We start from the raw sequence: 16,375 nt of genomic DNA, 5'->3' as shown, positions 1-16,375 counted from the left end.
TTTCTTATATATAGCAATGATATGTGTAAAGAAGTGGAATCAGAGATAAGGCTTTTCGCAGATGATGTTATTCTGTACAGAGTAATAAATAAGTTAAAAGATTGTGAGCAACTGCAAAATGACCTCGATAATGTTGTGAGATGGACAGTAGGCAATGGTATGATGATAAACGGGGATAAAAGTCAGGTTGTGAGTTTCACAAATAGGAAAAGTCCTCTCAGTTTTAATTACTGCGTCGACGGGGTTAAAGTTCCCTTTGGGGATCATTGTAAATACCTAGGTATTAATATAAGGAAAGATCTTCATTGGGGTAATCATATAAATATGATTGTAAATAAAGGGTACAGATCTCTGCACATGGTTATGAGAGTATTTAGGGGTTGTAGTCAGGATGTAAAGGAGAGAGCATATTTGTCTCTGGTGAGACCTCAACCTGAGTATCGTTCCAGTGTATGGGACCCTTGCCAGGATTACTTGATTCAGGAATTGGAAAAAATCCAAAGAAAAGCAGCTCGATTTGTTCTGGGCAATTTCCGACAAAAGAGTAGCGTTACAAAAATGTTGCAAAGTTTGGGTTGGGAAGACTTGGGAGAAAGGAGACAAGCTGCTCGAATTACATGTAAGTGGTATGTTCCGAGCTGTCAGTGGAGAGATGGCGTGGGAGGACATCAGTAGACGGTAAGTTTGGATGGTGTCTTTAAAAGTAGGAAAGATCACAATATGAAGATAAAGTTGGAATTCAAGAGGACAAATTGGGGCAAATAATCGTTTATAGGAAGGGGAGTTAGGGATTGGAATAACTTACCAAGGGAGATGTTCAATAAATTTCCAATTTCTTTGCAATCATTTAAGAAAAGGCTGGGAAAACAACAGATAGGGAATCTGCCACCTGGGCGACTGCCCTAAATGCAGATCAGTAGTGATTGATTGATGATGATTGATTGATGATTGATCTTCAGTTCTTGTGCCAAATAGCAAATCATACAATGTGCAGTCCCACATTTCACACACAACTCTGCTTCCTTACATTCTTCTTGCACACTCCACATTTTTTTTGCTTGCCCATGTTGGTACGTTCAATCATGTGTCCCCTTCCGGAGGTTCTGATGTCTATTGGAACACGTGACGTGGATGGCTTAGGGTATGACAGACGACCAGCCCGCTTCGGATCTGAAATGACCGATGATTCAGCTAGATATGATCTTGTCACCATCCTTCTGAACTGAAGCAATGAGATATGCCCATTTGTAAGACAGTAAATTGTGTGGGCATTGCCTAATGCCACATCAATTGCATTAGTTAGTAATGGAAAATACCATTTGTTTCCTCGTATTCTGACCTGGTATTTCTGTACATTCCAATCCAGTTTATCGACGCCCCCCATGTGTTTGTTGTACTTTCCGCCGAGGTTAGGTTGAGGGACTTGTATTTCTTTTTTCTGGCCCTTGCTCCATCTTTTGACAAAGTTTATTGGCTGTATTTTATCATTGTTTGAAAGCATCTTCACACAGGTGTTATGCTTCTATATCACGGCCAAGATCTCATTGTTGCTATCAAACCAGTAGTCACAGATTCCTCTCTCTTCCTTCATCATGTTCTTCTCACTTTCAATAAGGCATTTGTACATTCTGTTCATTCATACGGTCCCTGTCGCTCTCACTCCCATTTCTGTTAGTGTTTTCATCAGAGGGAAACTTGTAAAAAAGTTGTCAAAATAGACTTTGTGAACTTATGGAGATTGTTTAGAATGGAAATCATTTTCAGTGTCACTGAAGCACCATGTCCTAGAAGTGATACATCATTTGTATCATTCGTTTTTCCTTCGTACATGGACATCTGATAACTGTATCCACTTTGGGAATAGCACATTGCCCATTGCTTGAAACCGAATCGCACTGGTTTCCCTCTGATAAATTGCTTCAAGTAGTGATGCCCATAATATTGTATCATTTGCTCATCAAAACTCAGGCTTTCAGAGAAAACGCCAAATTTTATGAAATTCTTATTTAGCAAATCTAATAAGGGACGAATTTTCAAAAGTTTATCTCTCTCAGATCCCGGGATGCTATCCAGAAGTGAGCTGTCGTTGAAGTGAAGGTCGCATTTTATCGGTTTGCAACTCATACATTTCCGCACAATTAATACGTCAAAAATCCTCTTCATTCCAATACAGCTGCTCTTGAGAGAGGGCTTGTTATCCAGTGAATAGCATAATCCCTATGAGCTTTTGGATACATTCTGGCGATAGCTGGAAGCTGTGATTATTGTTCTGGGAGGCATACCGAATGCTTTCACTAACAATAAATCTCAGTACTGTTTCATCAAAGAATTCTTCAAAACATCCAACAGCGGTCTTTTCTGTTGTCAGTTGCTGTCAGCTGTTGTCAGATTGACTTTCCGCTGCTCAATTTCTCGAGAGTCAGCATATGATTTACTGTATGTTGCGTCTTCCCTTATCCACTTAGAAGTGATATTAGACCTAACTTTTTTTCTTGCGGGGTTTGCATCTTCCAGTTCAGGTTGTACAGTTCCTTTACAGTCCTGTTCTTGGAGAGTATGCAGTTCCAATCTTCCCAGTACATCAGTTGGGACTGTATCTTCTAGTTCAGTTTCGTGAATGTCCTCACAGTCAGAAATATTGTCCACGTGATCCGGTGGTAGCTGAACAATATCAATAGTACCATTCACATCACAGTCATTTTCATGGATGTCATGAACCATAAAGTTTGGATCATTGACTACTTCCTCAATTTCTCTAAGACAAACTGCAGTATAGCGACCCATTATGATCTGAAAAAAATAAAACAAAACTTACATGGTATCTGCCATGAGCCCCAAATGGGGATTAAGCTTTCAGAAGCCTACAATGCTAAATGAAAATAACCATGAAGGTGAAAAGGTGCTCTGTATCTTCTGAAAGCATTAGGCATTAAATTCAGTTGATCGGAATTCGGAAATAAAATATTATAACGTGACTTACTGTGATTTGAATATTCGCAAGTGCTGAAACTTCTGAATACCATGCCTCATCACAGAAATCTCGCACTACAACCCACAGCCTTCGCAACAATGAACAAACACTTTGATCACAAGCTTCAAAAATGTCTGTAGAACAATGTCAGTATGTAATCATCGTTACCAACCTAAACATAGAAACAGAATCTCCAAGGAAAGAAGAAATCCCCAATTGGGGATCATGGCAGTTAATGGGTTAATGCCGGGAGTGTCCGAGGACATGTTCGGGTCGCCAAGTGCAGGTCTTTTGATTTGACGCCTGTATACGACCTGCACGTCGTGATGAGCCCCCATGCCAGTTGTCCCGTGGTGTGGATCAACTAGTATCTGTAAACTTGGCTTAGTTGTTATGCTCCGACATAGGCTGATGTACATAAGCATTATTGAAGTTGAACCATCTGATTTTTAGTCTGTAAAATGGATAACACAAATCGAATTAAGAGTTGAAAATGGTGACTAACAGGGAAACATTTAAAGTAAGTTATGAATAACGAAAACGATTGTCTGTAGGTAGAAAGTAGGGTACCCTGAATATTCAGTGTAACAAGTCTTCGAAATGTTGACCACCTTGGCTTATGCAGATTTCAGCATGATGATGTAAAGACATTCTTGCAAGTTGTAATATGTCAGGTGTAACAGCTTGGCATGCCTCGGTGATCAGTTGCCGAAAGTGACCAGGATCTTCAGGCTCCTGTGCATACACTACCCGCTTTATGCGACTCCACAGGAAGAAGTCAAGTGGCGTTAGAATGGGTGATCTGGTGGGCCAGTGAACAGGTCCGCCCCTTCTTATCCATTTATTTGGATATGAAGCATGAGGACGGTTCCGGATGACTACTGATCCGTGAAGTGGAGCTCCATCCTGCTGAAACCATATTTGTAATCGCTCGCACAGTGGCATGGTATCCAGCAACTGTGGGAGTTCATTTTGAAGAAAATGAAGGTATCGTGCTCCTGTTAGACGTCCGTCGAAGAAATATGATCCGACGAGATAGTCACCCAAGATCCCACACCAGCCATTTACTCCTCACTGCACTTAAAATTGGCCCTGTTTTACCCACCGGAGATTCTCCGCACTCCAATAGTGTATATTGTGCCAATTCACGACGCCATTGTTGTGAAATCGTGATTCGTCTGAAAATAAGACTCTTGACAAAAAGGCTACATTATTGGTCACCCTCCGTAATGCCCACTGACAAAATGTTACTCTACTGTCTAAAACTTGTCCGTGGAGCTGCTGGTGTAACTGTAGAGGGTATGGGCGAAATTTATTGTTATACAGTATACGCATGACTGATGACCGGCTGATGTTAGACTATTAAAAATAGGAAAGGATTTCCACCTATCAAGACTTGTTTATTGCACTTATTATGCTACAGGACCGGTTTTGACCCTTTACATAAGGTCATCTCCAGCTGAACCATGCATACATATCTATATGATGAAGCTATGATTAAGATTGTATTGTCAAAGGAATGCCGGTCATCTCCAGCTGAACCATGCATACATATCTATATGATGAAGCTATGATTAAGATTGTATTGTCAAAGGAATGCCATATGATGATAAACATTAGGTCACATCCAAATGGGGCATGTCGTAACGTGAACTGGCGTATATGTCATTATGTGCAACAATGCAATAGTATATCTAAAATAGTATGTTTAAGGTCTTAAAATTAGTTTATAAAACATATCTCTACTTAAAACTAACTTACATATATATATATATGTACAAGATGAATACAATATATAAAAGCACTTCATGCGCACGAACGTTCATACGTTCTTTAACGTACTGTTAATACTGACGCATTATCGTTGGTAAGTAAAACTTACGTAGTTTAGTGCTTTTTCATGCCCTGGCAATGTCCTAGCTAAGCCAACAGGTCGTTCATTAGCTATCCTGACCTGGGCTTTATTTGTAGGGTGGTCAGTTCCTTTCTGCTCCCCCATCAGCTAACAGCACGTTATCACCCACCCAAATCCTGATCCCATCTAATGTTGTATAGCAACTGAGATATCACAGGATCCAATATATCAACAGGAGTAAGCTGTTTAACATAATTAAGTCTGAATTAAGGTTGTCTCTTTGATCACTAAGCATTTCTTCACAGTTATGGACAATATTCAAAACACTCTGGTGCTGTGTGGCATTTACATTTTCTACCAAAACTAAAACAGTAAACATAATCTCAATGTACAGAAAGCAAGTAATACATACAGAGAGAGTTAGCTTTAATCTCTTACCTGAGGATACTGCATAGTCTCCTCTGTGCTATCATAGGCTGAGCGGAGCGACGCAAAATTAACCATGACATCAGCAGCCGGATGTTTTGTCATAGCATCTTCCATCTTCTTGTAGACTAAAATAAATAAGTAAAGTGCTATACAGCTTTAACTGCCCTACAATTCATGCATACATGGCTGCATAATCAATATCTACAAACATAAAGAAAAAAAAGCTTAACACTAAAAAGAGTCAAAGAATTTGAAAAGATGAGAGAACAGAATCCGGTTATGGGCATGTCTGGACCAGAAACTCTCATGTTTACCATGTGAGCAATGTGATCCACTTAGTAGCATAGATTTAAAAGAAAGAAAGAAAGAAAGAAAGAAAGAAAGAAAGAAAGAAAGAAAGAAAGAAAGAAAGAAAGAAAGAAAGAAAGAAAGAAAGAAAGATTTGAGGATTCAATATTCTCACAAGGGGAATGAGGGCCTGTTGTTATTTCTTGATGGACACAGTATTTTTCGTCTGTCTCTTGACATAGGCCGAAGAAAAAATGTGGCCTCCACCGAAGTCTCCGCCTCATTTATGGCTGTGACAGTATAGAAGCTGCTGGCTGAGGTATGGGCAGTGCTGAATAATGACAGTTGGCACTCAACTCGTGTATCTGGATGCTACGAAACGTGCTACTCATAGGGCTGGTCATATTACAGTACACTTTCTGGCCCAGTGAGGAAATCAATAGAAAATCACCTCATTCATCTACATTGTACGTCTCATTAAATCACCCTTATTGGCTTCTGCAGTCTCCCTATAACTGCATAAAGTTGGGTGGCACATTCCGAGGATGCAATCAGCCTCTAGACGGAAAACTCGAGAAAAGGAATGCAATTAATTCCTTGATGCTACACAATAATATCCATAATTGGGGCTTTTTTTCTGTTCTGCACTAATTCCTTTCACTCCCTTCATTCCATTGAGATGAAGAAGCTCTTTCTTCTTACATTTACACTGAATACCCTTCCTAGGAATCCAGTGATTAATTATCATCTTGAACTAATGACATATCCATGGTGACTTTTGATTGTTATCAATTGCCATCATTCTATGCAAACACTGGGATGTCACGTTCTTTTAAATGTTCTTTCAGCCTGTTGCACCTACACAATCCCAGTCAAAACCAAAACAAAACATTAGCACACATCAGGAGAGGCACTACAATTATAGTCTACTAGCTGTTACCCGCGACTTCGCCCATGTGGATATCGTATTTTGATAAAAGTAATCCCCAGTACTGCACTAAGACATTATCTGATAATCTCTAAAGTATAAGAACTCACCAAAAAATTGAGTTTCATTTACCTCAGAAACTCTTTGTAAAGCACGTTTGTGGTATTGCCTTTTGGGACAAAAAGCTAATTCTGGAACAAGCGACAGAACTGTACATGTGAAAAACAGCCCTCGCTCAAGAAGAAAACAAAAAATATGTGTTTACTTTGTTTTTAAAAAACAAACAAACTCCATGTCACTACAGCCCTTGAAGGGCCTTGGCCTACCAAGCAACCGCTGCTCAGCCCGAAGGCCTGCAGATGGCGACGTGTCGTGTGGTCAGCTCGACGAATCCTCTCGGCCGTTATTCTTGGTTTTCTAGACCAGGGCCGCTATCTCACCATCAGATAGCTTCTCAATTCTAATCACGTAGGCTGAGTGGACCTCGAACCAGCCCTCAGGTCCAGGTAAAATGCCGACCTGGCCGGGAATTGAACCCGGGGCCTCCGAGTAAGAGGCAGGCACGCTACCCCTACACCACGGGGCCGGCCTGTAGATATACTCCTATTAAAAATTTACCCACTTTTTCAATTCTATTCACTCGGTTAAATGCATTTTCCGAAAACAAAAAATGTGTGTTTATTTTCAAAGGAGATTCAAATACTAATTTTCATGCCTGTAATATCTTCAGTTTTTGAGATATAAGTATCCTCATAAGAAGAAATCAACCCATTTTTCGGTCATTTTCACCCCCCTTGAAAGGATTTTCCTAAAACAACAATACGTATTTCTTTATTTGTAAAGGATATTCCAAATACCACTTTCACGTCTGTAACATATTCAGTTTTTGAGATATAAGGATCCCCATCAAAGGATTCAACACCTTTCTCAGTCCTTTCCACCCCCTCCCTTAAGTGGATATTCCAAAAACAAAAAATACGTGTTTCTTTATTTTTATACGAGATTCCAAACACCATTTTTTTTACATCTGTAACATAATAAGTTTTTGAGATATACTCTTTTTTTTTTTTTATAACCCCATTTTTCACTTCTTTTCACTCCCAGTCCAGCTCCATGGCTTAATGGTTACTGTGCTGGCCTTTGGTCAAAGGGGTCCCGGGTTCGATTCCCAACAAAGTCTGGAATTTTAACTATAATTGGTTAATTTTGCTGGCACGGGGATGGGTGTGTGTGTGTGTGTTGTCTTCATCATCATTGCATCCTCATCACGATGTGCAGATCACTTACGGGTGTCAGATCAAAAGACCTGCATCTGGTGAGCCAAACTTGTCCTCGGACACTCCCGGCACTAAAAGCCATGTGCCATCTCATCTCTCTCACCTCCCTTAAGTAGAGTTTCTGAAAACAATAAAATACGCGTTTCTTTATTTTTAAAGGAGATTCCATGTATCAATTTTCATGTCTGTAACACCTTCATTTTCTGAGATATAAGTATCCTCATAGAAGGGATCCAACCCCTCTTTCACTTAATTTTACCCCCTTATGGGGATTAAAAAAAAAAAAAAAAGTGTTCATTTATAAAGGAGATTCCAAATACCAATTTTCAAGTCTTAAAACTGTTAAGTTTTTGAGATATGTGGATATACTAATTTTATAAATTCACCCACTTAGCGATGGAATATCTAAAAATCCTCCCTTAGTGAGCACCTACACTGTAACATAAATGCATCCCCCAAAATTTTATTTCTTTATGTCCAATAGTTTTGGCTTGGAGTCAGTCAGTCAGTCAGTCAGTCAGTCAGTCAGGACATGTTATTTTATATAACATGACAATCAGTTATTATCCAGAGAAAACACAATGTGCAGCACGGACAGAAGCCAAACAGGCTGGAAGTTACTCAGTATGGTGCTGGTAGGTAGTCATAGGTATCTGATGCCACGATGCCTAAAGTGCATCCCACAGCAGGTAAGTACTCGGAAGTCTTGTTCATACTCTTCCAACCACTTGTGGAATTTTCTAGCCAACTGACATGTCCCATTATCTTGCTGGAAGATTACATGCACCCCAGGGAAAACACCAACATATGAATGTACGTGAACTGTAAGGATGAATTCATAACCAAATCAGTCAAAAACCATTGGCCAAATTGTTCCTGCACAATCAAGTCACCATGAATATCATGAATATGTGATTAGTTCAAGATAAGAATGAATCAATGTGTTCTTCACATAGATGAGTAGTTGCAGTGCATGGCACAAAAACATTCCCCAAACCATAACACTGCTGCCACCAGCTTATGGAGCTCCAACAATGACTGCAGGTGTTTGTTCTCTGCTGCTTTTTGTCCGACATTCCCACATCCATATCTTCGATGAAAAGTGATTGAATCAGAGATACTGAAACCGTTCAATACCACGTTAATGGACATGTTATGAGGCCCAGTAAGACATAGTTATTTTGTCTCGTTTGTGTATGTGGTACTGGGGTATTTCCGTGCCTCCGACTTCACGGTATCTTTCAAGTGGCAGCCCACCATATCCGAATGCTGCCTTCTCGGAACTCTTGGTTCAGCTGGTGGAGTATTCCTTAAAAGACCTTCCATGGTTGACTGTCAAGGTGTCACCTGTGTGGGACTAGGTCCCGAATTACAACTCTGGATGTGATCCAGTGAGGTGATAATGAGGCCGCTCCTCTGGAGTACAGACGCCTTGTGCAGCTGCCCCTAACCTGGAGAACAGACGCTGCATAATGGATTCCAGTGGCATTTCCTCCACTGTGGGGACCATCACCTCACCCAAAGGGGCTCATTCGCCCGAAGCCGTTGGCCCCCTTAGGGAGTCAGGTTATTCCCCGCCGCCCAACACTCGGCGTTCTTTTACTCTTTCATATAGAATCTTCAGAAAACCGACACAAACTGCCAATACTATTCGCTAAGATTCCATACACCCCCAAACACATAAACGCGCAGCATACAACAGCATGGTTCATCGTGCATTCACGATACCTATGACTAAGAAAGACCTCAATAACAAACTCAACACTATAACAGCAATCGCCAAATTTAACGGTTACAACAGATCATTTATAGAACAGATAATCAATAAATTCAGACAATGGCTTAAGACTACTCTCACAAAAGAAAAACCTAAAACTACCATTTCATCGACTTTTACATTCAATGACGATGTCCATCAAATCACCAATCTCTTTTGTAAACATAACCTAGAAATTTTCTTCAGAACTAATAACAGGACTTCAGAAATTATACACAATTCAGAATCTGTCAATACCTCCAACAGATTTTCAAAATCCGGAATCTATAGATTCAAGTGTAATAACTGCAGCGCCTCTTACGTGGGAAACAGGACGCAGCTTCATAACCAGATATTCAGAGCACGTCAACGAAGTAAGATATAACAAGTTCTCTGCTACAGGCCAACACATTCACTACTCTAATCATAAGTTCACTAACATAGAAGATGACTCTGAGATACTTCAAATAGCAAACAAAGGGCCAATTATGAATACTGTCGAAAATTGTTTCATTCACTGTGATCAATACTTCAACCCTAACTATAATTTAAATGAAATTTCCGAGAATTCTAATATTCTTTTTGATCTCTTAAGTAAATGGTTAAAAAATATTAGACCACCTAATAACAACTCTATCTTTCAAACCATACGTAATATATATCCTCATCAGTTACCCCCACTACCACACCCCTCCACCCCACCTTATCTCCCTTACAGTTGCTCCGCCTCTACACCTTCCCCTCCCCTCTTAACCTCATGATTCCATCCATCAGTCCAGCTCCGTCCGCCGATCAAACAGGCTGCTCAATGTGAGTTTGTTTCTTGTCGTTTCCCGTCATTTCTAGACATTTCTTTTTAGTCTTTCCTATCTTTTGCCTAATTTGGCTTTTAACTTCTTCTCCAGGTCCCAAAACCCCATATTGAAATGAGAATTAATTCCTTGGGTCTAACCAAGTCCATCACATGCACGTTTATTTTTCGGAACCAAAGCATAGATCAAGCAAAGTGTTAACTTCACATGACATTAAACTCTGCAGCGTAATTTCAACAGGATCAAAGAACTAAAGACATACACAAGCTGGACAAACCACCATATATACAAAACAACGGAGTCGTAATTTTAAAAGGATTTTATGCTGAAGTGCAATATCATCATATATCATATTTTATTTAATATTCATCAATGCAGGTGTTACATTGTGTTTTAAAGTTGTTTTTTGTTATTGTGTTTGCCTGATTTGACTCGTTGGCTGATGATGGCACAAGTTTAGTGCCGAAACTAGTACCTTATGTGAACGACGTGATTTGATTCACATTAATAAATGTCTTTGTATTGAATAGGAGGACCCCTGTTAATTTCAATTATTGTAACTGTATTGGTGGTTTTGGGACAGGACTACCGAGTCCGTGTGGTACGGCAGTTATGGCAGATGGAAGTCATGGATACACAATGTGCTTTTTGTTTTCCGTACTGAACCCGGACACTTTACATACACAAAAATAACATTAGGCAAAATGATTTCTTTGTTCTTGCCAAGCCATTGGGATTCAGAACAGCACTCACGGCAACAATCCATTGTACCATTGCCACAGGTTTTCTGAGCACGTTTTACACACAATATGGGGTGCGAAATTCTTGTCCTGATCACCTAACTTCATGTTAAAACATGCCTATGCCAAGTACAGGCTTTTTATAAATGGCATAATATTTCACTTCTGGCCTTCAACTGTACACAGGTAACATATATAACAAAAAGAGTTGGGACTGTTCACACATTTTCGCCTCCAAACATCACTGCCACTTGCCATTTTAACACAAACTAACTCACTTATTCACTCAATCGACTTCAAGTGCACATTGTAACTTGTAAACAAAGGCGTGACGCACGTTTTCAGACTCTCCTCTCAGACTAGGGAGAAACACGATCTTGGGGTTTTCTGACCTTGTCTGACATTGTGCATGTGCAAACTGCAACTGTTCTAACTGTTCTTCTGGTGTTCCTGTATGATTACCTACTCCCCTCCAAAACAGAGCACATACAATATTTTCTCTCAGATATCTCCATACCTGCATTCCATACAACCAATCCAAACGTCATTTACAACAACAACGAAGCTCCATTAGCATATACAAGAGACAGACTTGTGACAAATCTGTACATGATACGAAACAACTGGTATTATTTTTTACATAAGGACACTAAATGTAACGTATATCACATACAATTACTTTTGCCGGAAAATCTTCGCAGGCCGGTGTGATCATTGTGCCATAATTAGTTCCTGTGCAGTTATTAGAAGCAGTAAATATCATAAAATAAATTTCGTCAGAACAGCCACGGATGTGTGCCGTAAGTGAAGAGTGACACTCGTTTGGATACACACACTAGCGAAGAGGACAAACTGGGGCAAATATTCATTTATAGGAAGGGGAGTTAGGGATTGGAATAACTTACCAAAGGAGATGTTCAATAAATTTCCAATTTCTTTGAAATCATTTAGGAAAAGGTTAGGAAAACAACAGACAGGGAATCTGCCACCTGGGCGACTGCCCTAAATGCAGATCAGTATTGACTGAATGTGATTGATTGAATATATCTGTTTGTAATGAACGGGGTGTGGGTGGCGAACTTCAGAGACACTAATCACTACTTGGGGTAGTCCATCTCGAGCTTATGAGTGGTTACTACCATTATCGCATTACTCTGAAGTCAGAAAAACATTGCTTCAAATAACCCGACTTCTATTTATATTCACATATGTGGGAGTGCTCCTCGAACCCAGGGTCTACATCTTCTAGAACGTGCCTTTGTGCCAGCAATATTTCTGAGTACAGAGATGTGGGACGTGTGACGATTGGAGGTAGCAGTTTCCAGGACATCATAGAGTCAACGCAGAGCTGGATGAACCCAGGACCTTCTATCAGTGAGATGGCAGTCATGGATAACTAAATCCATAGGGGTAACACCAGATGACAGCAGGTTACACACCAAAGTGATAAGTACAATCCAATGATTTCTTAGCATGAAAATCTGTCAATGTCGCAGTAATATGTTCATTTAATTTTTGTAGATATCATCAGAAAAATGCATTTTGACTTTACATAATGTGTAGGTAGCGAGATGTACGAGTTTCAAACGGGTATAGTTTTTTCCTTATTAATTTTATTTCTTGTCATCAGTGTGATTATGGATTAATCACAACATTTATTTCTGGCAATCTGCATGAACTAGTGTAGGTTGTATGTCCGTTTAGTGAAGCACTTTTAGATGGGGGGGATTTAAATAATTCGTTAAATTTCCACAATATTTCCAATTGAATTCAGATGTTATGATCTAATTAAGTTCCAAACATAAATTTGTTCAGGTGATTCAAAATTTAAATTTGCATGCCTATAGATGTCTGCCTTTAGTTTAAGGATTTTTGTTAAGGTGCGGTTTCCTATGTGCAGCGGTCGCATGCGTCTGCTGCCGACCGCTACTGCATCCATCCCCTCCCTGACTCCTACAATGGAATGCTATAGGACTGGTTTCCTTCATGCAGCTCCTAGAAATCATCGCATGCAGTAGACGCAGGCAGTGCTGAGTATACCAGTCGGGTGCAGCGGACGCGTGCGTGTATTATCTCATGATGAGCTTTTCTAAAGACGAAGAGGCGAGATTTATTGAGTTTGTTTCCGGAAGACGGGAACTATATGACTGCTCCCATCAGGACTATAAAAATATTGTGCTCCGAGACAAAATCTGGGAAGAAATAGCCTCCAATTTCAATGATAAAACAGATGAGTGATTATTTTAAACTGCCCCACGGTTTCATTTTTATAAAATGTTTACACAACGTATTTACAAAAGTTTTCAAGTCACATAGCGTTTTATGAATAGTAGTAAACAAAAATTAGTATATTATTTGCTCATACCGTACAACGGAAACATTGCTTTGTGAATACCAATTGATATGAATATTCTCTATTTTGAATTATTTTGACAGTGTTTACAAAATTTCACAACTGCTTAAAATATTGAAATGGAACACGTTTATACAAGCGGAAAAGTGCATTATGTACAAAACATATATACAGATGAAGGCGGAATTCCAAGGAACCGATTTTCCTTTCCGATAGATTTGTTTCTGCATTGCATTCGGAAAAAACGGAAAATTATGAAAGAAAACATTAACAACATATCAATATCTATTCTTGAATGCCACTCGAATATCTTGACTGATGTATGCATGTGATCCACGGATTTCAGTAATAATAATAATAATAATAATAATAATAATAATAATAATAATAATAATAATAATAATAATAATAATAATAATAATATTTCACAACACTACACATCCACGCACTTGGTTTTTATTTCTTGTTATGAATACACCCGTGAATTGTGTACGATAATTTAAACAGTTTGGAAGAGTGAGAATCAATGAATGGTAAATTGGTTTGAGTCACTTTTGCACCGAAGTTCGTGTATATGATCATGGTTTGAATATAATGTGGCCATCATGGCCAGTATTTGCTCGTACAGTACAACACAGAGCTTAAATGATTTCATTGCCACAATAATTTTATCCGCATTTTACAATAATATTATCCGTAAATAAAATCTTTTCCACTCACGTGTTATGCAGATTCCACTTTACTCAAATTTCATAACGCAATAAAGACTGTTATAATCACAGGAACTGCGAAACGTTTCCACTTCGGACAAGCTTTCGTCTTGAAGAGGTTTTACTGTGTAGTGAAAAATATAGCTGTCCATACCAAATCCCTGGTCTAATTATGTGCCTTGAATTGCTCTCTCTTGTCATTCAACTTTGCCTTCTGCTACAAAAAAATCCATGAAAGAATCTCAAACCTGGAATCCTTCTGCCTGGGCGAATCCTCCATTTCTACTAAGAGGTGTCATGTTCCTCACAGCTATTTCACTGTGAAGTCAGAAGTGATTGACAATCTTCCCTAATTAAATTGTGGAGGCAGCCTGCAGCTAATACTAACTTGTCACAGGTTTCAGGTTTAACTCCGGTTGGGGAGTAAAACAATCTAAAAACTTGACACAGTAAACCAAAAGCATTCTCAGAAACACGCCTGTCTCTGCATAGACGGTAATTGAAAATTGCCTTTTCAAAATTATCCTTTGCCTGGGACCTATTAAATGGTTTCAGAATGTTCTTGTGAAGCCTGAATGCTTCATCCCCAACAATTACATGTGGCAGAACCCTCTCAGAACCTGGCAAATATGCTTCTGGTGGAAAGTCGAAATTGTTCGAATACAACTTTTTGCCCATATTCGACTTTGCAAATATTCCATTATCACCTTCTTTTCCATACGATCCGACGTCAACTGCAACGAACTTGTAATTCGCGTCCACGATTGCCAAAAGAACAATGGAGAAAAAGTTCTTGTAATTGAAGAACAGAGACCCGCTCTTCGAAGGGCATACAATCCGGATAAGTTTCCCGTCAATTGCTCCGACACAATTAGGAAATTGCCATCTTTCCCAAAATTCAGTGGCCTTCGACTTCCAAATACTTTCTGTTGGTCTATGTCATTTTTAATTGCAGACAATACAAATTGAAACTGAAATGTCGTATGGCTTTTAGTGCCGGGATATCCCAGGACGGGTTCGGCTCGCCAGGTGCAGGTCTTTCTATTTGACTCCCGTAGGCGACCTGCGCGTCGTAATGAGGATGAAATGATGATGAAGACAACACATACACCCATCTCCCGTGCCATTGGAATTAACCAATTAAGGTTAAAATCCCCGACCCGGCCGGGAATCGAACCCGGGACCCTCTGAACCGTAGGCCAGTACGCTGACCATTCAGTCACGAGTCGGACAATTGAAACTGATATCTCGTTAAACGAAAAAAATGATGAAACTTTATTTCGTCGTCCAGTAGGTGCTTGGAAATTAAATTGGAATGATACCCTTCCTCATTTCTCCTTAAATACATATTATCTACCTTCTTCCTTCTCTTTCTTTCTATTTCCATCATGATACTGTCTACCATTTCCTGTTTTAAAATGTACAACCAAGCTTGTGTCACAACACTCGCCATTGCGCGAGTAGACTGGCCCTTCTGAGGCGTGCGCACCAACTGCACGATGGAAACTGACAAGGCCATGCGTCCAACGCTTGCGCCCCCTGCATGCAGCAATCGCATGCGACCGCTGCACATAGGAAACCGCACCTTTAAGAAGAGGCGATCGCTCAAGGTGCGAACAAATGACTTAGATAGATACGTGAGTGAGAGTATTGGTATGATTCAATCCATATTGTTGAGGGTCATCTACATATCTCAGAAGATATTTAAATCGTGTGAATATTAAGTATTGGTGTCTGAAATTGACGACGAGAGAAATGATAGATGAAGAACGTGCAAGAGGAACTGATGATAATAATAATAATAATAATAATAATAATAATAATAATAATAATAATAATAATAATAATAATAATAATAATAATAATAGAGATGCTAGTACTGTATGTTGCTGAGGCAATAGCTTTGAATTCACTAGTGATCTGCTGCAATCTAGACCCGTCTTTCACCTCTTCCCATCCAAGCTAGCCGATGATGCCCTTCGTCATCAACACTTTGTACTCCATGGCAGTTGATAGTGCCCGTGGAGGTGCGCGTACACTCAGCTGTTGAGGCAAGAGTGTGTCTTCGAGATGAGTGATTTATGGCCCGTGGTAGAGGGAGAGAAAGTGAGAAGGTGAAATTCCAAACCCTCGGATATTCGTCCCGTTAGGAATATGTTTTGCCGCATGCACGCCTGTAAATGGTGAAGTTAATGTCGCTCATTTCAAACACCTTATTTAAATATTCGTGTACTTAGAAATTTGTTTCACAAGGCT

General features: G+C 39.6%; 1 protein-coding gene across 4 annotated transcripts in view; it reads right to left on the bottom strand.

The window, feature by feature from the left end:
• ATPCL (ATP-citrate synthase) overlaps positions 1 to 16,375 on the bottom strand; it is a 498,463-nt gene that overhangs the window by 142,165 nt on the left and 339,923 nt on the right. For all 4 annotated transcript variants that reach the window (XM_067140650.2, XM_067140651.2, XM_067140652.2 and 1 more), the window contains exon 11: positions 5,265 to 5,380. In XM_067140650.2, coding sequence (XP_066996751.2) covers positions 5,265 to 5,380 — 116 coding nt within the window. The remainder of the gene's footprint in view (positions 1 to 5,264; positions 5,381 to 16,375) is intronic.

Source organism: Anabrus simplex, chromosome 2 (genome assembly GCF_040414725.1).
Source record: "Anabrus simplex isolate iqAnaSimp1 chromosome 2, ASM4041472v1, whole genome shotgun sequence".
NCBI lineage: Eukaryota > Metazoa > Arthropoda > Insecta > Orthoptera > Tettigoniidae > Anabrus > Anabrus simplex.
The sequence above is the reverse complement of the archived record's forward strand: the minus strand, read 5'-3'. Positions and strand labels throughout refer to the sequence as shown.